This window comes from Aethalodelphis obliquidens, unplaced genomic scaffold (assembly GCF_003676395.1).
Source record: "Aethalodelphis obliquidens isolate GAN/ISIS:26980383/991018 unplaced genomic scaffold, ASM367639v1 scaffold61, whole genome shotgun sequence".
Taxonomy (NCBI): Eukaryota; Metazoa; Chordata; class Mammalia; order Artiodactyla; family Delphinidae; genus Aethalodelphis; species Aethalodelphis obliquidens.
In genome coordinates this window covers 10,391,923-10,414,924 of record NW_020838005.1, presented here as the reverse complement: position 1 = coordinate 10,414,924, position 23,002 = coordinate 10,391,923, and the positions used below count along the sequence as shown (strand labels likewise).

At 40.3% G+C, this 23,002-nt stretch overlaps 1 protein-coding gene across 1 annotated transcript in view; it reads left to right on the top strand.

Annotated features, from left to right (window-relative positions):
• The first annotated feature begins 2,638 nt into the window (after positions 1-2,638).
• The window catches only part of GALNTL6 (polypeptide N-acetylgalactosaminyltransferase like 6), a 1,148,431-nt gene continuing 1,128,067 nt past the window's right edge, over positions 2,639-23,002 (top strand). Inside the window, exon 1 of the mRNA XM_027087880.1 lies at positions 2,639-2,948. Coding sequence (XP_026943681.1) covers positions 2,811-2,948 — 138 coding nt within the window. The 5' untranslated portion in view covers positions 2,639-2,810. The remainder of the gene's footprint in view (positions 2,949-23,002) is intronic.

Below are 23,002 nucleotides of genomic sequence, written 5' to 3'. Positions count from 1 at the left end.
GTACTGTTTGCAGGACTGTTCACTAGTGTAACAATAATGAAGCACAAGTCAGAATCCTGGATTTAGCAACCAGCATGATGTGTCTGTTTGTCTGTTTGTGATCAGGACTTGTGTTTTTGTCTGTGTGCTTGTTTGGTTTTGGTATAAAGAAACTGATATTATTTAAAATGTGAGGGATTTTTAATTTTCTAAGTCCAAGGGCATTTTTGAGTTCTTTTACTTTTTAATTGTTAATAACTCTATCTCCAAGACAGAAAATATCCAAAATACTTAAATAGTCCTCCAGAATCTTTTCTTTCAGGACCCATCATCCCAGCAAACCTCTCCCTGCTATGTTGCTTCCCAGAATTCATAGTTCCATGCTTCAGAATTGCACTTGTTAAAAGAGAAAAAGGTTAGAAAATGCAGGGTATAAAAGGGAGTGTGTGTGTGTGGGGGGGGGGGGGTGAAGAATTAAATCCCTTGCTCTCCAGATTCCAAAGTGGCACTTGTGTAAAATGAAAATGTAACTGGTCTTTACGTAAATGACATATTCAGACATATTTATTAAATGTGTTTATATACTCTTTTGAAATGCAAGTAATTCACGGAAACAAATTTGCAGCACAAAGCTTTATTCATGCAGTCAGTCAATAGGTACTGTTCAGATACACTTTAAAATTATAATGTGAGGAGCTGAAAGCATAACTTTACACCCACATACATCTACGTCTTTATCAAGTGAGACAGGAGAGAGAAGTGGGAGGGAGAGGGAGGGAAGGAGATGCAGGAAAGGAGAGAGGGAGAAAATACCGTTCTGGACCCACCTTCTCATCCCCCCCAAGCATGTGGGCATCACATCTAGTTGTAACAAAGTGATGACCTTGGCGTTTGCTTTCGGTTCCGCACAGGCGGACACAGCGCGCGCTGCGTGCGTGTCTGTCGCCTCCTCCAGGTCCCCCTTCCGCCCGGTGTTAGGAGCCCGGGAGTCCCCCTGCTCCGTGCCAGGCCCGCAGGTTCCTTGGAGACGCGGCCACAGGTTCGTGCGTGTGCGGTCCGGGGCGGTGGTCCATCCCGATGCTGGGGAGAGCATGGAGGCCCTCCTGCCCGAGACGGAGCTCGACCCCGACTCGGCCCATGGACCGTGGCAGGGGTGTGCGAGGTCAGAGGGACAGGCAGCCCCGCGGCGAGCAGGAGCGCGGCGTGCGGTCGCGCGGGCGGGGTGGCACCGCCGATCTCACCCGGCCCGGGCGCTTGCAGACCCAGGTAAGCCGCCCGGGCTCCGCGGTGTCGCTCCGTAAGCCGCTGCCCGAGAGAGTCCGAGCCTCCGCCCGGCCTCGCGTCGCGGTCCCCGTCCTCCTCCCGGTTCAACGCGCACCTGGCCGGGCGGCCGGGGAGCCCCCGGGCGGGACCGCCGGGCTCGGTTTGCCTCCGAGCCCGCCGGCACCCCAGAGGAGCCCGGGGAAACACCGCGAGCAGCCGGCACCCTGTCCCCCTGCGTCTCGGGCCTGGCGCCTTCGGGGTGAGGCGAGCGGGGACGCCGGCCTCCCCGCGGGTCCGAGGTCGCGCGAACGGCCCCGGCGGAGACAGGAGGTCGCGGAGACGAGAGGCTGGAGTCCCGGTCCCGCGGCGGCGTCACCGTCCTCCGCTTCCCGGCGTCACGACGGGCTTATATAGGAGCTGGCAGCTGGGGACTGCCTCCCCACTCGGCCCGGGCTCCCGCACGTGGCCGGCACAGCCTCGTCCCCGCGCAGGCAGGCGACCAGGCTACGGCGGCGGGAGCAGCGCGCGCCCCTGCCTCCTCGCCCTCCGCGCGCGCGCCCCGCGAGCCCGCTCAGCTCGGGCGCCACCCTCCCTCCGCGGCACGGGGAGCGTGAGAGCATCGCCCTCCAGGTGCGGCGATGCTCCTCGGGGCACGTTCCGTCGCCGGGAGAGGATGGTAACGGGAGCGCCGGGGCGTGAGAGCGTCGCCGAGGAGAGGGAGCGATTGATGGTCAGGGCGCGCACTTGGCGGAGGACAGCAGCCCGGGCGCCGGGCGAGCACAGACGGTGCGGCGCCGCCGCCTCCCGGCCGGACTCCACGGACCTCCGGAGCCTCCCGCCCCGGGGCGGCCGGGGCGCCGAGCCGCTGCCCGGGGACGAGGGTGGTCGGCACCGTGCGTGAGCGCCCGGGAGTTCGCGGACCTCGCTCCAAACAGCACTTCTGCCCCGGACCCCACTTCCCCGCCCGGACCCCCGGGAGCCCGCCAGCGCGCTGGCCGCGGAGGGACTTGAACTTGAGTTCAGGTGGGTTATCCCAGGGGGAGCGCAGGAGGAGACGTGCAGGGAAGACGGAAAAGGTGATGTTCAGTGTCAAGAGCGGACCATTTTCTTTCTGCCACTTGCTCGGGCTGAGCCGCTTCCCACGCAGATCTCCTGCTCACCCGCTCCTCGCCAGCCCAGCCCTCCAAACCCCCGTTTTCTTCGTATCCGGCATGCTATTGACCTTTTCATAACTTATGATTAGTCTCTGAAACGATCATATTTACTCCGTTGCTCTTTTAGTGGGAGGTCGATAGGCTGAATGATTTCCCCAGTCAAGTCATTTACTTCTGAGCCAATAGATGATGCCTTCGTCATAGTTTTCTGGGGGGAAAGTAACTCTGCGTTGCTTCTGCAGACGCCCAACTCCCTCTGAATCGTGCACCTTGGTGCTGAGCACACAGCAAAAGTTTTTAGCTTCTCCTCAGTTTCTGGTGCTTCTCAGGGGAGAGGAAAGGACTTTGGCTTTAAACACAAGAGGCGGTCAGGGAACCATCTCCTTTAACTTTTCTTCTGTGTGATCATTTGCGATGAAGAGGAAACAGAAGAGATTTCTGCAGATGACTTTGTTATTCATGGTGGCTGTAATTTTCCTGCCCAGTATCGGTCTCTGGTCGCTGTACAAGGATAAGCACCTGGTGAAATCGACGGAGCCCGGAGAGCAGCAGGTAAGTGCCGCGCTTACCTGGGAAAGATCCCAGGAGGCTGGTGAGGCTGGTGAGGCTGATGAGGTTGCAGCCGCGGCCACAGCTAGCAGGTGTGCGGCATCCTTGGGTTCGCTCCCAAGTCTTTGCAGAGCTGCTGTTACAGGACTCCAGACACTTTGGGGTTTAAGCAAGTAGCCGTTTTAAGGTCGCGATCAATGACATGGGAGAAATGCCAAATAAACTAGAAAAGAAGGATGAGAGGCCAAGAGGAAGACATAACCTCTCACCGCTGATCTTTAGGTTGACTTTTGGCTTGAGGTGCATGAAAAGTAACTAACCGTGCTTATTTGTGGGATGTGGGAGAGGGCTTGGTACAAGTTCAGTCTCAGGGAATTCTGTTTGCTTCTCACTGAGTTTGCGTGTCTGTATTAAAGTGAATTGGGCCAGTTAAATCGTGAAACTTGTAAAGGGGTTCTCAAAAACCAAGTTACAGTTTTCTATATTTTTGGTTGTAATTTTTGCTTAGCAACAGCTTTTTGCCCTGTGGAAACGTAAAGTCTCTTTCTCCTTCGCTGTTGCTAAGGTGCGGTGGGGAGGTCTTCAGGCAGTTACTAAGGAGGTCGCTCAGTTTCGCAGTCTGGCGATAAGTTTTACCTTCATGTCCAAAACACCACGTAGTGGACACACACACACACACACACACACACACACACACACACTATGCAGTCCCTTAGTGCGTGCATCGCTCATCACATCTTAGCATGGATCAAAATAACTATCATTCTTAACAATAAAGCAAAATATCCTTCACAAAATGTTGATGAGATTCAATATTGTTGAATTCCTTGTTTACTAATAAACTAGCTTCTGCGATTAAACTTTTAACAACAGAGTGAAGCCTTCCTCATGATATGGATGTAACACTTCTTTAGCTGGTCCTGTACATCACCTCGGAATATTAATGTTCTTAATTTCAAGGGTCATCACCCATGTACACTATGTACCTTTCGCACACAGAAGGCGTTTAGGCGTTGTGGACGACAGGGATATTTATTTATGGGAATTAAATATTCGTTCTTATACTTAATAAAGTGGAATTTCTCAGGACTGGAATTCTGAGGGGAAGCGCTGACACGCTTTCATTTCATTGTTGACTTCTGTCATCCTTTCTAATAGGGGTATAACTTTGATTTGAAGTATATTCTGTCATTCCAATAAAAAAAACGAAGGTGGATACTTTGGATGTGAAACTTTTTTTCCCTATATAGATCATTTATTTCTCCAACCCTTAAGAGAAAGTGAGATTTTGTTAACATTAGTAGTTAATTATTAAAATTACTATTATTAAGATTTCCCTTCCAATATTGATAAAATGACAAAAACAAAATGATTTTCCCTTGAATTTTGCTAATTCAATTAACAGTAGCCATCTGGATTATTTGCTGGGATAGCTAACATAAAACACTAATTAATCTTATTAATGAGATATTTACAACTTTCCCACCAGCTCTATTGATTTTGACCCTTAATGAGAAATCTGTTTGTTCAATGGCATAAAAAAAATAAAGTATGGGAAACCAACTCTCTGGCTTGTTATTATAATCTCTAAAACAGCTTTCTTGTTTCTGATTCTTTTGTGGTACAAATGATATTTAATATCAGGTGAAAAATCAGTGGGTGTGAAAGGAATGGAGCAGCAAGAGAAGGGGCTGTTTCTCAAAGTTTCATACCTTGAAGAGTGAATACCTGAGATTGATGGGGATTTTGTGGCATTCCAGCTTGAGAGTCCTAGGTAGCAGTTTTAAAACCAAGAATAAACAAAAGGCAGTATGTGCCGTAAAATGAATGTTAGTTGCATACTTCAGTATTTTTTAGCCTAAATAATGATTTTAAAACTAATACTTTCTTACAGATACAAAATAAAGTTGAAAAGGTAGAAATCACTCACTGAAAGATGGAATTCATTGTAAAACAGGAAAAGATAAGATTTCATTGGTTTTATTCTATTATTAAATCTAATTGGAAAGAAAATTAGGATATGTTGACATCATTATACAGGTATTGGATAGTAAGTTAAGTCATATATATATATATCTGCATATATATGTGTGTGTGTGTGTGTGTGTGTGTGTATATATATATATATATATATATATATATATGTATGTATATGCACTTGACCAAGTAAAATGTGACTTGCAATGAGGAATTAAGCATGCTTAATACTGTGATGTAGTATTTTGCTGATGTGTCTACATTTCAAAGTTAGTAAGTCAGCTAAATACATAAGTTTTCAATTGAAGCATATAACTTGACTATCGGGTAATGTGTTATTTAAATTTAGTACTTTCTTTTAAAAAGACGTTTTCATGGTTACTTGCTAACTGTCCTTCAAAAACCATCTTTTACTATATATTATCACCAAGTTGTAAAATGCTATGGGAGGGAATAACGTGCTTATCATTGGCAGTGGTCAGCACTGAAGGAGTCAAAACCAGTCACGTGCCGGAGGAAGAGTCTGGTTTTGCAGCCATTCTGTGGGACAGGGCAGTCCTGGTTCTAAGTGTGGTCCCAGGAGTGGGAAACCTTCACTGTTTTAAACAGTTTCATGTACAGCGGCTTGCAGGAAAATACTTCATGGAAATTCAACATAATGGAATGGCTAATACTTTAAAAATCCCCTTCACTTGTATCTTATCAGAGCACATCACTAATAGTTTGTGTGTCTACTACTCAGTATAAACGGTTTTAGTATATTCTGAGATAAATTAAAGGGAGGTAAAAGAGAAAACAAACATGGATAGACACTGTGTGTATTAATTGTCATGATGTTTAGTATCTCACACATATTTTCTCAGGTCTTCTATACTATTACAAGTTAATCATTTGTATTTATAGTACTTTCCCACTAAAAGTAATATGTGTAATAATTCCCATGATATTAAAATATTTGCCCCATCTGTGATGCAGGAAAAATATGAAATAAAACCCCCTAAATTGTTCACCTAAAAGGCTTGTTTTTTCCCCCTCACTCAACCAATGAGGAGCAAAAAAATAGTTATAATAATGGAATAACTAAGAGGCTAATTTTATGGTTTGGACTCTGCACGATTGGAATCAAGTTGCAGAAGGAAATATTAAGCTCTTAAGAATTTTAAGATTTCTATGAAAAATTTATAAAAATTATGATTTTATAAAATATTGTAGAGTTCCGGTTGAGATGTTATTAAATTATCAATCATAATTGTCATGTTATTTTCAGTTGAGTTATATTTGTTGCTTTTTTGTTGTTATTGGGATGATTTAGGTATCTCCTTTATGTGTTTTAGAAATATATACATGTATTAAAAATCATCTGTTGATAATGAATTTGATATTTAGCTGAAATGATTACTGTATAGTTATTGTATAGTAATTCCTAATTTCATTCTTTCAGACTTTGAATTGCTGCTCTTCTCTGGTTTCAGCTGCAATTGAATTGAAGTTACATATTTAGATCTTAATTAAGCTGTGCCGTAGGATGATGTTAGAGCAAAGCAATATTTTAGAGCAAAACTACTGCATCCAGCATTATTATACCTCTCTTTGTAATCATTTATGCAAGTACAGGTAAATAAAAAGGACCCCAAAACACAATCTTTTCTTAAATACATACATTAAAGAGATCATTTTTTTTAAAAGCAGCTGTAAAGTAGTTCAGCAACTAAGTTGAGATGCAGCTCAATTCTCAATACGAGTGCGAGAATAATAATTCAAGAATATTCAGAACATGAAGAGGGTTTTGCAATTTTTTTTTTTTTTTTTTTTGCGGTACGCGGGCCTCTCACTGTTGTGGCCTCTCTCGTTGCGGAGCACAGGCTCCGGACGCGCAGGCTCAGCAGCCATGGCTCACGGGCCCAGCTGCTCCGCAGCATATGGGATCTTCCCGGACCTGGGCACGAACCCGTGTCCCCTGCATTGGCAGGTGGACTCTCAACCACTGCACCACCAGGGAAGCCCGGGTTTTGCAATTTTTGAAATAAAAACAAGGATCAAAATCCCAGAACTTTAAATTACATGTTTTCAGGATTGTTCAGAATGATTTTAGAAGCTTGTGTTTGGCTTGGACTTTTTTACCATATGAAATAAACCAAAAGACAACACTAGACACCCAAGTCACTTTTAAATTGTAGAACCTTCTTATTTCTTTGTCCTTCAGAATTTCTCTTTATAAAACAGGGCTAATCAAGCTTGCATGGTAAGTCCTGAGATCACATCTTGGCTGTGGAAAATACTGTGATGTAATATTTTGCTTTTAATGAGATCCACAAGTAAACTGTACTTGACCATGTGGGGCTTAACCTCCATTATTTAAAAACCAAAACAAAACAAAACTTTCCCGAGACTCCTCAGCATCTTTGTCCAACTTTTCCAACATCCATCAACACCACACTTGTGAGAGGGAGAATTCATCTTTTTGGCAAGAACTGCTTTCTGTGGCATTTTAAACTTATCTCGTGATGCGAAGATGTCAGATATTTGGAGCCAAGTTTATGCAAACCTTGTCATGCTTTTCTTTGTCACCCTGACCATAAGGCTGCAAGAGTGTCTGTGTTTCTTCTCCAGCAAACATCTTAGTTACTGGAAGAGCTAAAAACAGGAAGAAAAAAAAAAAAAAAAAAAAAAAGTAAGGTTTTCACTCCTCCTGCACTCAGGGTGGTGGTACATTGTCCACACACTAGGTGTGAAGTGATGCGTTGGTTTGAGCCATACTGTTCTTAATTAGCTAAGATATAGATTTGAAATTAGGGTGCTGGAGGACCTTTTCTTGAATTTATGGAAAATCCGTCCTGACACACTCCAGGATTGCAACACACAGACCCCCATACCAAGAGCCTTAATTATTGGCTGTGACCTAGTGGGTCTGGACATGATTAGTTCACCACCTTGCCCCGTGGGAGGCAGCATGGAACAGTATCTTATGTTCACAGTCTGTTAAAAAATGAGATAGTTTTTTTTTTTTTTTCCTCTCTGTTCATTTCTGAACAAGCTGTGCTGAATCAATTAACCTCTTTTACATTTTATTTTTCTATAAGAGAAACCAAATCAAAGGTGGAATATATAGGCAGAAGGGTGAGAAAGTTCGCTGTTTTAGTGTGTAGAGAAGATAATTGAGTTTTGTGTGTGGAAGTTTTGTCAGGAGTCGCCATGACAACCTGTAAGGAAGTTTGCAATGGCGTCTCTCCTTGGAACATTCTATACAAATGAAAGTCAGCTAAGGTGCACCCAGGATAATCTGAAAGAGAGGAAAAGAGTTCAGATAACTCTTGGTGTAAGTGGCGTGTATCCTCAGATCAGGAGGTGTTTGGTCCAGCAGCCTCTCATTCTCATTTGCTTGGCTTGCTTATGATGAGGCGATACTTCAGATTCTTAAAACCACCAGACGTGATCACGTTATTCTTCTCCTTCCTTCATTTTTACATATGTGTTTACAAAAGTGCTGTTATAGAGTCAAAGGTGCAAATGTGCAAAGAAATAGGACGTTCTGGAGACCATAACAAAGGTGAAGACAGACTCATAAATGAGGTACTTGCTCTCTTAGGACCTCTGTCCGTCACCCCACAGAGCTAACTATTCCTGAATTAGCTCAAAATGTAGTGGTGATGCTTGAATAGATAACCAAAAAGAACAAATAAGACACGTTCGTGCCGCTGAGAATATGTATTTAGACAGGCACAAAAATATCTGTACTGGTTTTATTTAAAGTTGAAAAGAAGGGGCAGGGCATCCAGAAATGTCAAGAAACATTTGGTGAGGAACCCCACCATCCCCAACTAATATGTTAATGTCTGTTACTACCAACTCCAACATGGTGGCCAGAAAGAGGGTGAAGAAATAAAGATATACCTAGGGTTTAAGGTAAATCACATCAATGTTTTCTTCTACTTTTCTACTTCCAGTTTAGTGGGAAAAAATATGGGCCAGATTGGCAGTATTCTCCAATTAAATGTATTCATTTCACATACTTATTTAGCAACACACATATACATGTACATGCATCCACACACATGGTCTCACTTATGAAGAAAAAATAAATCCACCCAACTGTTTCACTTTCTACAATTTTTTTTTTGTACTTTTGTAACTTCTTGCTTTTTCCATTGCTTTGACTCTGCAAAACAACTGTTCATCAGCTGAGTTTGAAGCTCATTTAAATGTTATTAATTTAATTCTAGGAAAGTATGGAGAGAGAGAAAGACAAGTGCATGTGTCTCTAGAAGTGTGAAAATCACAATAAGGATTTAGCCTGTGAGAGTTGCACAGATTATAAATAGTGCAATTTATTGTTATCCAGTAATATTATCAAGGAAGTTGTGGCTGCCAGAGGCCGGGGTGGTGGCTACCATCTCTCTGTTACAGGGAACGGTGTGCCTCAGTGAGAGCAGAAGAGGTTCATTTCGAATTTACTTAAAGTTCCCAAATCCTCAATGGAATGTTACTTCAGTACTTGAAGTCTAGAAAGCCACAGTCAGGAGATTTTATTATCAGTCATTTTGATCTTTTTTATTATACAGTAAGTTCCCTACATAATGAACCTTCAAGTTCAAACTTTCAAAGATACGAACGTGCACTTGCATGTCCGGTCACGTGAGTTTGCTCACGTGCCTGGTGTACATTGTCACGTGCGTGCATCCCGTGCAAGTGGTTGTGCTTTTGTGTACTTTACCATACAGGACTGTATAGAGTGCAGTAGTACAGTATCTTTATTTCTTGCCTGTTCACTCGATGCCAGCCCCAGTGTGCCAGCTGTTGTATTGGACTACTGTACTTTTCAAGGTACTGTACTGTAAGATTAAAAATATTTTATTTTTTGCTTGTTTTTTAAGCATTATTTGTGTGAAAAGTATTATAAACCTATTACAGTACAGTACTATATAGCCGATGGTACCAGTTGGGTACCTAGGCTAACTTTGTTGTACCTACGTTGGACTTCACGAACACACTCTCGGAGCGGAACTTGTTTGCATGTAGGGGACTTCTTGTAATAAAAGGACCAAATTGTCAGGACTCCCACTCAGGTTTGAGTGAGTTTTTTTTTTTTTTTCCTTTTTCCTTAAATGTGGTATGTCTCCCCAGCAAGAGATCCACTTGAACTTAATGTGAGGAGAAATAGCAGAATTTCCATATTGTCTCGTTCTCTTTTAGTAATTAGGCTGGTTCCAGCATGTAGCACTTTGGGACATTTAGCGAGTCGTGGGTCTTCCTCAGGTCAGTTTTCTCTAAGTCAGATGGATCTGATGATACCATTCTTGTGTTGTTATTTTTGGTGAGGATTAAATGCTTTGCATCTTGGACAGCATATAATAAGGGTTAATGAATGTAGATCATTGTTATACATAGTATAAGTGTTTATAAGCAATCATTGCCTTTAGCAAGGTAATTAGTGTTTGCTTAATAAATATTTACAGATGGTTTCTCTTTGCAAGGCAATGTCAAGGCAGCCCAGCAGAGCAATGAATGTGGTACAGGACTTGCCATGGGATGTTAAATCTGGCGGAGAGGACTGTTGAAGAAACAAATAAATAGGGTCTAGAAAGTAAAAGGGCTTTTTTTTTCCCCATAATTTTTTGGTCCAGTATTTAAGGACAAGTTGTTAATTTTATTTTACATATAATCATTTATTGCAAAAAACCTGATTTTTTTGGTATGTTGTATTGAACATTTTTCTAAAATTGAGGCTTTTAATAAAAGAGGAAAAACACTGCGATATTTCTTTGTAGTGACCACCCTGACTTGCTATAACAAATAAAGTCCATGGCTCACATATAGGCATTTTTCCCCTACGTTAATTACAAGTCAGAGTCTGAGAACTTAAACTTTTGTTGTTTAAGTCTTGGTTATCAGAGGCACTGAATAATTGTGAAGACAAAAATTAAAAAGCTGAGTGGGAACGATTGTTAACTACTTCAGTAACTAGGAAGCTCTTTATAGGGTAACTGTTTCCTTCAGTAGAGCTAGGGGGATACAGAAAAAGCATATGGTGTTGTACCCATTCTTAATTTTCTCACTAGTGAATTAGAGAGATACAATTGATATTCATGAAACAAAGAAACAAGCAGTACACAGGAGCATTTTCTGTGTGTGTGCTGGGCTTTTAGAAAAGGAAGAGAGTGATCTGAACTCCCGCAGGCCTTCATTCCTACAGGGTTGAGCCCTGTCTTGTTATGAAAATTAGACAGGGTTGGGGTTAGGCTGAGGGAAAGTCAGATACTTCAAGTTCTTATGCTGGTCTCACCACTTTCCAAAATACATCCTCTTGGGCAAGACAGTTTACATCTTTGAACCACAGTTCCTCATATGTTGACACAGATAGAACCTCCTAAAGGGTAGCAGAGGGAACAAATTGGATTAATATATGCAAATTGGTTCATAATAAATGCTCAGTTGAGGGAAGCTTAGCAAATAGTATTACTACCATTTTTTCAGTTTTTAGAATATCCATAGAAGGTAGTAAATAAACTTAATATTGTGTACATCTAATAAAGATATAATAAAACTTTTTAAAGTATACCACTATCGATCTGCCTGTCCATTATTGATAAAATAAATGTTTATTTGGTATGTGCAGAATACTGTGTAGCCCCTGAGGCAAATGAGTGATGAAGAGAGAAATCTGTTTTCAGTGAGCTTATGATTTATTAGTTAAGAGAAGGCATGTACGACAACTATAATATAGGGATGGATTAAATTATTTTTTTAAGAAATAGATATTCTAATTATTTAGAGTTTAGAAGAGGTAGAGAAAATATGTTCTTGTGTGATATTTATGTCGGGCCCTAAGGGTTTTCTGTACTGATTTAATCCTCCAGTGATTCATTGAGACAGGTGCTTCTATAGAACCCCGATTCACAGTTAAGTAAGGTGCAAAGACAAAATTTGAGTCCATGTCCTCTGGGTCCATAAAAAGAGAAAATAATGATCTGTGTTAACAGCTACATAGTTTATGGCAAGTGAGGACTCTGAGAAGGTCATTGGGTTTGGTAGTTACTTGTACTCTCGGGATGGTAGTTACACAGAGTAGTAGAGGACTAAACAAAATCGTAAAAGATTAAATGGAAAGACTAATCGATAAGAGTTATCGGTGGGATCGATGTTGACATTAAAGGGCTGAATGTGGGGTCCTGGTTGACAGGAGACAATGGAAGCGAGAGGAAGGCTGGTGCAGAGAGAGAGTGAGGACCTGGCCACTGAAGAGGATGCAGGTGGTGCAAACCAGCAGGAGAGATGCAGGAAAGCTTGTCATGAGCTAAATGGTCAATTCAGAGCCTGTGCTTTTAATAGTTTGAGAGCCTCTTGGCAGGGAGGTCTGAGAATTTCCCTACGCGGTTGTCTTACTAATCTGTAGAGGTAATTAAACATTTGTGAAATGTTCCGTAAAATGGGAAACTATATCTTATCTATCTATCTATAATTTAATTTATATATGTATTCCTATAATAACAACTGAAGACTGTAATATTGAATGAGGATGCCAAAAAACCATGCAGCCACCTGACCAATAAGACAACAATGTACTTGTCAAAATCAATGCAGATAATGAGCAGATACACAGAGTAAAGGAAAAAAGCAAGGCATTAAGTTTATAATAGGGTAGATGGTGGGATGGGGTGGCGGTATTTATTATAAGGATAAGGAGATAATAGTCTTCAATTGCCGAGAATTTCAAAATAGTTTAAAATAATAAAAGTAATAAAATGATTATGATACAAGCAATAAGAATAAAATAGTAAAAGATACTATATTAATAATAAAGTTATATAACAGTGAGTTCTTACCATGTATAAGATACCATGTTAAGCTGTTCTTAACTAGTCACAACAAACATGAAATATGTAAAATTGCTATCCTATTTTGTAAATGCAAAGTGATTTCTTAAAAATTTATCAAGATCATACAGTGTTTATTCTACCAATACAAAATGTTGGACTATGTATAATGTCCCATGTAATGCAACTACATTGGAAATATCCTAGACCATAGCAACACAAGAAATTATATATTAACTCAACTGTGAAAGGAAACAGGCACAGTAGTTAAGGGCACGGACGTTAGAGCCAGGCTGCCTAGTTTTAGTTCCAGTTCTATTACTTGCTACCTGTTTGACCTTGAGCAAGTTATTTCTCTTCTCTGAGTCTTAGAGTTCCTGTTTCTAAAATGGGTATAAAAACATTTGTCACTTGATTCAGTTGATGTGAGGGTTAAATAAGTTAATATGCATAAAATGCTTGGAAAACTGGATTGCACATAGCAAGCTATTTTTTAAAATTTATTTTGTTTTTTTAATTGAAGTTGATGTACAATATTATGTACATTACAGCTGTACAATATAGTGATTCACAATTTTTAAAGTTATATTCCCCCATTGTACAATATATCCTTGTAACTTATTTTATACATAATAGTTTGTACCTTGTACTCCCCTGCCCCTCTATTGCCCCTCCCCCCTTCCCTGTCCCCACTGGTAACCACTAGTTTGTTCTCTGTATCTGTGAGTCTGCTTCTTTTTTGTTATAATCACTAGTTTGTTGTAGTTTTTAGATTCCACATGTAAGTGATATCATACAGTATTGGTCTTTCTCTGTCTGACTTATTTCACTTAGCATAATGCCCTCCAGTTCCATCCATGTTACTGCAAATGGCATTATTTCATTCTTCTTTTTATGGCTGAGTAATATTCCATTGTGTATATGCAGCATATCTTCTTTATCCACTCATCTGTCCATGGACACTTAAGTTGCTTCCATATCTTGGCTACTGTAAATAATGCTGCTATGAACATTGGGGTGCATTTCTCATTTTGAAGTAGCAAGGTGTTTTAAAGAGTTAGCTATTATTACCTGTTAGAATCTAGAGAACTGAGGTTGGATGAAAAGGAAAAGTACGTCCCTACACCATCTCTTTCATAGACCCATCATGAGGATATAAATACTTTTGCATTTACAAAAAATATTTGAAGCACCTTTAACTTCTTTCTCTTTCCGTTTTTTACTCTCAGTAGCCCATACAGAAATAATACAGCTCTTACTTTGAAAGTTTTCCTAATTTGAACCAAGGTCTCATACAGCCCTACATGTCAGGAGCAAACTAGGTTTCATCAGGGAACTTAGTTCTTCCTGCCATTCCATTGACACCAGTGCTCTTGTGAGGACCTTGCCCCCAGGTGTTTCGTGCCTTTCTCTCCACGTGGTGTTGATTTCTCAGTAAGTCCTCTGCCCTCAAGGGATAAAAACTATTTTATAAAATGTATCATTAAATCAGCCTAAGCTTCCAAAGAGGATGATCTAAGAAGGTCTTCGAGGTTGAATATTTTATGATTTTACGTAACCGGAATTTAAAGGTTATTTTCTGGTTGCTTCCAACAGTAATGTAGAATTGGAAAAACCAAGAGCGAGGCTGCTACAGACTAGAGCAGAATAGTCACTTGAGGAATGAAGTGTCGCCTTAATCCCTCTTCCAGTGCTTCAAGGAAGGAACTGCCTGGAAACACAGTAATTGCCAACTGTATTAAACTGGGAGGTGAGGGGAAATAAAAATGCTCTAATTCCACAGTGGAGGGAATTTTATCATTTCTTAATTTAGTTTAACAGAGGGTGTCAGATTAACAACTATGTAACAGGACTGTGTCTCCGCTTCACTTCCTTAGAAACTTTCAACTTTTCTTCCACGAGCTGAAGGAAATTACATGCTCTGCAAAATCCTCAGCATTTCTAGGTGAAGATCTTGAGTTCTAATATATGAAATATGGATGGAAAGATAAACACCGGGCACGCCAAGGGGATCTTATTCAAGAAAGCGTAGAAATACAAGCCAATCTCTCACCTTACCCCCCTCCTCTCCTTATTCCGGCTCAGACCCTTCTTACCTCCCCTTTTCCCTTTGAAGTTTTCCTTAAAGAAACATTTCATGCAGGGATTGATTTGATCAATTCTCAACCCTATGAATGGATGGAAGCCTTGAAACACTTAAAAAAAAACAAACAAACAACAAAAAACTTGAGTCTTTTGCATCATAAAAAAAGATTCTGTTGAGCCTAATTGCATTTCCAAGTTTTGAAAGATGTGAGAAACATTTTTTTTAGCTCGAGGCTTCTGCTGTTTGTTCTTTGTTGCTATTGTTTTGTTTGTAATACTGGCAGCCGCCACCTTCTTCCAAACTATGTAATCAGAAAGTAAATATCGCCTAGTTGTGTGTTTTCCCCAAGGGAAATGATCTTTTGTCAGTTAAAAGTACAAACTGGCACAATGAAGCCAAAACTACCAGGAAAGAATCGATCTCTGCCTTCCTGTTTAGCTCTCTTCCCTGTTTTCCAAAGCTGCTTTTCCCCCCCTCCTCTTCTCTCCTAGATCTCCCAGGCCTCCACCTCTCTTATGCTCAGCAGACAGCCTGGGCTCATTCTTCACCGAAAGCATAGAATGTTCATATTGAGAGAAACAAGACTTCATGCCGTAAAATCAGAAAAAGTACCTGCATTATTTCCCAGTTGTCTCCATGCCTCCTGTCACCACGCAACATGCTTTAGGATAAATGTGGAACTTCTATCCAGATTATGGATCACAACTTTTTTTTCTAGCAATTTCACGTATTGACTTTTTTCTTCTCATTCATTTGTTTTCAGCCTTTTCCTTTTTGATCCATCCTTCACATCAATACTGCTCAGGTTTCTAAAATAAAGCAAAGGAAATATCCCTCAGGGCCATACAACCCAAAGATAGAGCTACTGCCCTATCTTTCTCCTTCTATGTATTTTTTTTTTTGGCTGTGTTGGGTCTTCCTTGCTGTACACGGGCTTTCTCTAGTTGTGGTGGTGGTGGTGGGGGGGGGGTACTCTTCGTTGCGGTGCACGGGCTTCTCACTGCGGTGGCTTCTCTTGTTGCGGAGCACGGGCTCTAGGTGCGTGGGCTTCAGTAGTTGTGGCATGCGGCCTCAGTATTTGTGGCTCGCGGGCTCTAGAGTGCAGGCTCAGTAGTTGTGGCGCACAGGCTTAGTTGCTCCCCGGCATGTGGGATCTTCCCAGACCAGGGCTCGAACCTGTGTCCCCTGCATTGATTAATAACCACTGGATTCTTAACCACTGCTCCACCAGGGAAACCCTCTCCTTCTCTTAATAATCAAACTTGATGCCTCCGATTTCTGACTTTCTCCTGCTTCTACACACCTCACGCTGGGTCCACCTCCTCTATTGTACGCTAACTGCCTTCACCAGTGTCACCAGAAGCCTCTTGGTAGTTAATTCCAAAAGTACTTCTCACTAGTCCTATTACTTGAGAGAATTTAAACACTCTCTCTTACTTGAAACAATCATCTTCATCTGAGGAGAAGAGGTGGTGGGTTGGGAGACTTGAGCAGAGAATAGGTTGGGAAAAGCAACGTTGGAAAACGAAAAAGAAGGCTGAACAGCAAAACACAGAGTGATTCTTCACGAGTAATGTCACTTCACCGTGCAAATGCCTGTTTCAGTTCTCGACCCGCTGCCCATCCCAACCATCGCCCATACACAAACACATCCACCAGAGTCCTGAACAGACTCCTGAAAATATCCTATTCCTCAGGGTCTCTACAATTACTTCTTGTTTGGGACTTGCCCTAGGAGGGAGGGCAACTCAATCAGACCCTCATCGTTCCCGTTACCCTATTTCAGGTGATAATACCTACATCGTGAACGTATAATCCAAATTTCCCTTTGAGCATATTGTCCACACATCAATCTGAAATCTAGAAACAGGTATTGTAATCTTTCAGTGTCTGAAATGAAATTCCTCTTTCCTTCCACTCCCTACACCTGTTCTCCTCCTATGTCTCTTGTCTAAATGAAGTTCACCGTCATCCATCTAGGTACTTGTTATAATTGGGACCTTCATTATCTCGACTCTCAAATTCAATTATTTGCTAAGCACTAGCAATTCTTCAGAAAATATCTCTCTCGAATTCATCCGAATCTCTCTCTCCTCATCGTCTCCACCGTGGTTGGACGTAAACACTTCACTGGATTTCTGTAGGGGACCCTTCACTTGGTCCTCCCACCTCCAGCCTGGGCCTCTCTCTGATCCACCCTCAGGGAAGCCAGCGCTTAACCCAACAGGCCACTGTGATCTGTACATCTATTCATTGATGCCTTTAAAATTCAAATTCTTAAATATGCCTTTACCATTTTAAATTCTTAAGGAACCGGACTGCTCACTGCCAATTCCCTAAACTCCAACCACTTGGAACTTTTTTACGTTTCTGAGAATATCATGGGGTTTTTTTCCCGTAGGAATTTGCATAGATTTCATCTTCAGTCTTGCTTGGGTAGTTTCTACTTTTCTTCACGCTCTCCCTGGGAAACATTTTCTCATCTCCCATCTTGGGTTAAGTAGCTTTCCTAAATGTTTCCTAAGAAAAAATGTCTTTTTCCCATGTTTTTGATGGAACGTAGTTGGTATATTAACGACCTGTTTAGGTAGTTTATCTGTCATTAATCAGTAAGTGTTTAAACTTAGTAGTAGGTCAAGTGGTGCCCCCCTAAAGGTACGTCCATATACTGATCCATCAAACCTGGGAACGTTACCTTAGCTGGAAAAAGGATCTTTGCAGATGTAATTAATTTAAGGACCTTTAGATGTGAACATCATTCTGTATGATCCTGCTGGGCCCTAAACCCAGTGACAAGTGTCCTTATAAGAGACACACAGGGGAGATTTGATGGACAGAAGGGAACACAGAAGAGGGAGATGCAGGGAGAAGGAGACAGGGATTGGAGGGATGGGCCCCCGAGCCACGGAAGCTGAGGAACCCCGGCAGCCCTAGAAGCTGAAAGAGGCGAGGGAAGATTCTCTCCTAGAGCCCCCAGAACTGGTGCAGCCCTGCCCACACCTTGTTTTGGGTTTCTGGCCTCCAAAACTGTGAGAGAATATATTTCTCTTGTTTTAAGCCACTCAGTTTGTGGTAATTTTACCACAATCCCAGGAATCTAGTACCGTGAGGAGTTGCTTCTCATGTTCCACTGTTTAATTCCAGAGCCTAGCATGACCTGCCCACAAATTAGGCCCTCAACAAATATTTCTTGAAAAAACGAAGAGTGATAGACATGAGTTGTTGTCTGTGTATTGAACTTATTTGAGCTCAGCTATAGATGTACAAAAAGATTACAGTATGCACAACTCAACATGTATGTCTAAATAGCATGTTAGGTTTATGAATATAAGGAAGTAAGCTATGTCATACTCATGAATTAAGGTTCCAGTTACATGTTTTTGTTCCGTCAATCTCACCCTGACTAAATGTGCTATTATGTCAACACTTGACTGATTCTGAAAATCACAATGACATTTCATCATATAATTATCTGAGTATAGGACACATGTGTGACACCAATAACTTTAGTGAAAAAAAGAGTCACCTTTGGACAAGGCAATGAGAAGGTAAAGAACAAAATATAATAACTGAATCTACTTTTTCCCTAATTATGTAAACACCACCAGTAGTATAACTCTTACATTAATAACTACTGTGGCAATTTAGGAAAGGCTTATTTTTAAAACTTTACTAATTAATAAAAAAAGCCTGTAGTTGAGTTCATTAATACAACCTTCAAGGGAGTACAGAGCAGCACACTCCACTGAAAGAAGTGATTTTGGAAGTACAGAGTGATGTACTTCAAGGGGGTTATATTAATTTCAGTGTTTCAGACCTCAAGATGTCTGTTAGTTTGATTCTCAAGTGCAGGCCTTCGTTTGAACAGCTCCCCTCCTTTTGAAAAAAGTCTACCTCAATTTACCTGTGTTTATTTTAATGAGCAGTTGTGCGTCAGGGATGTTGAAGCCGGGAGAGAAAGGGCGAACCTTCAAGGGTACAACTTATGAAAGAGATTAGGAAAACATTATAAGAACTAGAGAAGATATGACAAGCTTTAGTTGGTAGAAGCAGATTTAATACAGTGTCTTGGGGAAAAATCTCTTACTGTTCTGGTAATTAAGTAGCATTGTGTTCGATGAGATGGCCCCACAGCGTTTTTCACAATGCTACGTTACTTCAAGCGCATTCGTTATAGCTCCTCTTGTTTGTACTAGTATTATGGTCAGCTTTGATTGTGGCACTTTTTATTCTGACATTTCTATCGACAAGTCACCTCACTTTGACCTGCTTTCACTTCAGTTGCTTTTGTGTTCATCTCAATAGTGTATGAAAATGATTTTCAACACAAGGAGGTTTATTGACTGTATTCAGTTTTAAAAAGATGTGCAGAAATACATTAGAAGGAGTTGTTTAAATCAGGTCTTTTCTCTTAATGTTATCCATTCAATGACATTTGTAAGTCAAAATGTCATTGAAAATGTTCTTATAATTGGAGAAAAATCATACGTGCTCTCACGTATTATGACACATTGACTTGTGTCATAATATTTAGATGCTAAAACAGAACTTTCTAGGCGCTGTCACCTAACAAAATCATGTCCGTGGGTATTGTGTTAATTATGAGAAAATATGTGCATACATTTTTTAAGCACCTTGTCAGAACGGAACACCAAAGATTTTTTTTCCTGTCTACAACTCCTCATGTAATTTTACATGGTTTCTCTGAGTTTCTCCAATTACATACTTTCGTTTATTTGAGATACATTCTGTCTTTGTCAGTGATCTAATGGAAATATACTTACTCTGGTTGATTCATCAGTATCTTTCATGTAGATATATACAAATGCTAATTTTTGTGATTATTTTCACATGAAAAGGTTTTCATTTTACTGATGCAATATATAAATTCTGATGAAAATTTCTTTAAAGAATACATTTTAAAATATTTTAATCTCGGTACAGCAATCAAATATTTGCTTCGGATATTTGTTTTAAAATATATACACTACCAAACGTAAAATAGATAGCTAGTGGGAAACAGCCGCATAGCACAGGGAGATCAGCTCGGTGCTGTGTGACCACCTAGAGGGCTGGGATAGGGAGGGAGATACAAGAGGAAAGAGATATGGGAACATATGTATATGTATAACTGATTCACTTTGTTATAAAGCAGAAACTCACACACCATTGTAAAGCAATTATACTCCAGTAAAGATGTTTAAAAAAAATTGGAAGCTTCTAATATGTTTGTCAGCATTTTCTCATTCGTTTTATTATTTTTTGCAAACTAGTCTGGAAGATGGGAAGGATACTCCCTATTAACATATAGATCTTATAAATCAATTTATTTCATTTCTTATTGGCTTGTGTCTCCTTTTAATTTTTTTACCCATGACTAGTTTTAGTTAGTGTTTTCCTTCCAGTATGTGTGGCACTGAATATTTATGCATCTACGTATATATATGTATTTTCATATATGTCATAGGCATGTATGAATTTTGTCCATTGTCAGCATTGATAGATATGTGAGTGCACTGCAAGAAAGTATTGAATAATAATTTTGTTTTATCAAACGTCTTTAGCAAACGTCATTTTGTTCTCTGGTTTATTGGGTTTGCGTATGAATCACTTTGCTGTACACCTGAAACTAATACAACATTGTAAATCAACTATACTCCAATATAAAATAAAAATTAAGTTAAAAATAGAGCTATGACTAACAAAAATATCACTTAGGAATAATGAATAAGAATGATTTTTTTCTTTTTTACAATGGGCCCGGGTGAAAGAGTTGCAAAGTTAAAGCATAAAGGGTAAGTGGGTTTTTCTGCTAGCTGGTGGTGAATATTTGCAGCTAATATGTATATATTTCCAGACAAACATCAACATGCAGTCCTACCATCGACAAAGCAAAATGCTTAAGGTCACTTATCCTCATTTCAATCCAAATACCCAGAATTACACATCTGGGGACTACTTTTCAGTTTGTAGGGTTTCCCTTAAATGCTCACTTTAATCAATATAAAATAGTGCGAGATGTTCCAAATCTGATTTTGGTGACTGTCCCCTGTGCCCTGTTCCACATGACCTAGTTAGTGGCATGCTAAGTGGGGTTAGCAGTAGGTAAGTGCACAAAAATCATCTATGAAATCTAGGGGGAGATAGTAGAAAAAGCTTTCCTTTTTGCCTGAATGTGAAGTACAGTATACCTTGTTTATCACACCATACAATGGATGCACAGTGAATGGCTATAGACTGGTGACTGACATTTTCCATACATTTGTGTTCCATTTATTAAAAATATTTATTGGCAATAATTAATGCTCTCTGTAGATGGAGTCTCCGAGTTTTCAAGTATCCTAGTCCAATTTTAATTAAGTTGTTAAATAGGCACTGCATTTCGCCACGATTTGTAGACACCGATAATATTAAGAACAGACTGAAGCTAGAGAAGAAAAATAATTCTCTTCCGCCATAAACCACCTGAATACGTGGTTAAAATCTTAACGATTCTGAAATTTTGATCACTTTCTTTTCTGATAGTGGTTTCTACATATTTCACTTGCACAGTGTGTTTCTGTTGTTTAAGCATAGTGTCATAGTTTGAATGTTACATAAAATGTGTTTCTATACAATGGTAAGCAGGAGTGTTTTTTTCTGCTCTTCAACTCCAGCATTTGCTAACAGTACTGTCCACGTTATAACAGAGCATCAGATGACTCTGTTGCTACGTTAGCCTTTGTCTGGATTTATAATAACACAGACTTTGACCTACTCAGTAAACTTGCGGTCTAGCCTATTAAAATAAATACATTCAACTATGGGAATTGTTTTAGAACATGCTTACACATTTTGTTTTATTTCTCCCGTAAATGACCGTGGTTCTCTAACCCACACTTATGTAATCTTAATTACATAGGTTTTTAAATAAGTCTGGTATTTAATAGAGCAAATCCTTATACTTGGGTCTTATCCTCTAAAAACACAAGCTGTAGCAGAATTATTTCAACTGTTTGAAAATGCTGAGCAAACATGCAGTGTGATCTCCTTTTCATGACACTTTGCATGCATGTTTTCGTGCTCTTGTCATGAATTAAGAAGCTGCTTGAACTGAAATATCCAAAAAAGACTTCATTCATTTATTAAATTAACTTTTTTTTTTCAGCCAAGGCTTCATATTTCCTGGCTTTAGAATAAAGCTTGGGACCCAGTTTGTAAGCAGATGCTCTAGTACAAAAAATTAATGTTCAATTTCAGGGAATTCTGTGATTTTGCGTGTAATTATTTTAAACCAAATATTGTTTTCCCATCGGCCAAATGGGGTTGATTGCTGTTTCAGGATAAGTAAAATAATCTTGTCTAACTTTCTCATAAGTCAGATGAGGAAACTAAGCAAACTTGTTAGCCAAAACAACACTGTGAATGACCAGGCAAGCCTGGGCTGAATTCCAGTCTTAATTTTCGTGAGACTCATGAAGTTTTCCATATAACAGCACTGCTTTGCAAAGGTGTTCCTAATACTTCCGTCCTTTGGGAATGTCACACTGGAAGCTGAGATTGATTGGCTTGGTAATTTAGGGCACCAATCCTAGTAAACTCTCCAAATAGTTCTTTTACAGGGAAACAACATAATGAAGTACTGTAAGGTTTTCTCTTACATTCCGTACAATATAGAGTGGTTGATAGATGTTACATTTTATACACACTTACAATATGTGATGGTTAGCAGATTTGAGGAAGAGGGAGGATATACTAGTGCTGGAAAGTGCAGATATGCCCTTTAAAGGTCTGTCCCTAGAAGGTCATGACAAGTGGTCTCCTCTGTTACTGCCACAGGCTAGGGGGTAAAGGACTAGAGACATCGGTCAGACGCATTTAGATAAAAGATCCAGGCCGGTGCCTATAGAGAAAAATTGGTGAAAGTAGGAGGGAGTGCTTTATGGTTGGTGGTTTGTTTTGTTTTCGCCACAGAGTGTAGAGTTATTTCAGTTGAAGAACCTTGTAGAGAGGACACTTAGCCACTTAGCTGCAATGTTTGTATCACAGTTAACAAGGAGAATGAGAGTCATAAAACTAAAGGCAACACCTAGATTTACCACTTAAAGAACATTCTGCATGTTCCTCTCAGCATTTTCACTCTGTGTTCAGATGTTGGAAAAAAAAATTTTGGGCTAATATATTATTTAGAGGTTAGGAGTAAA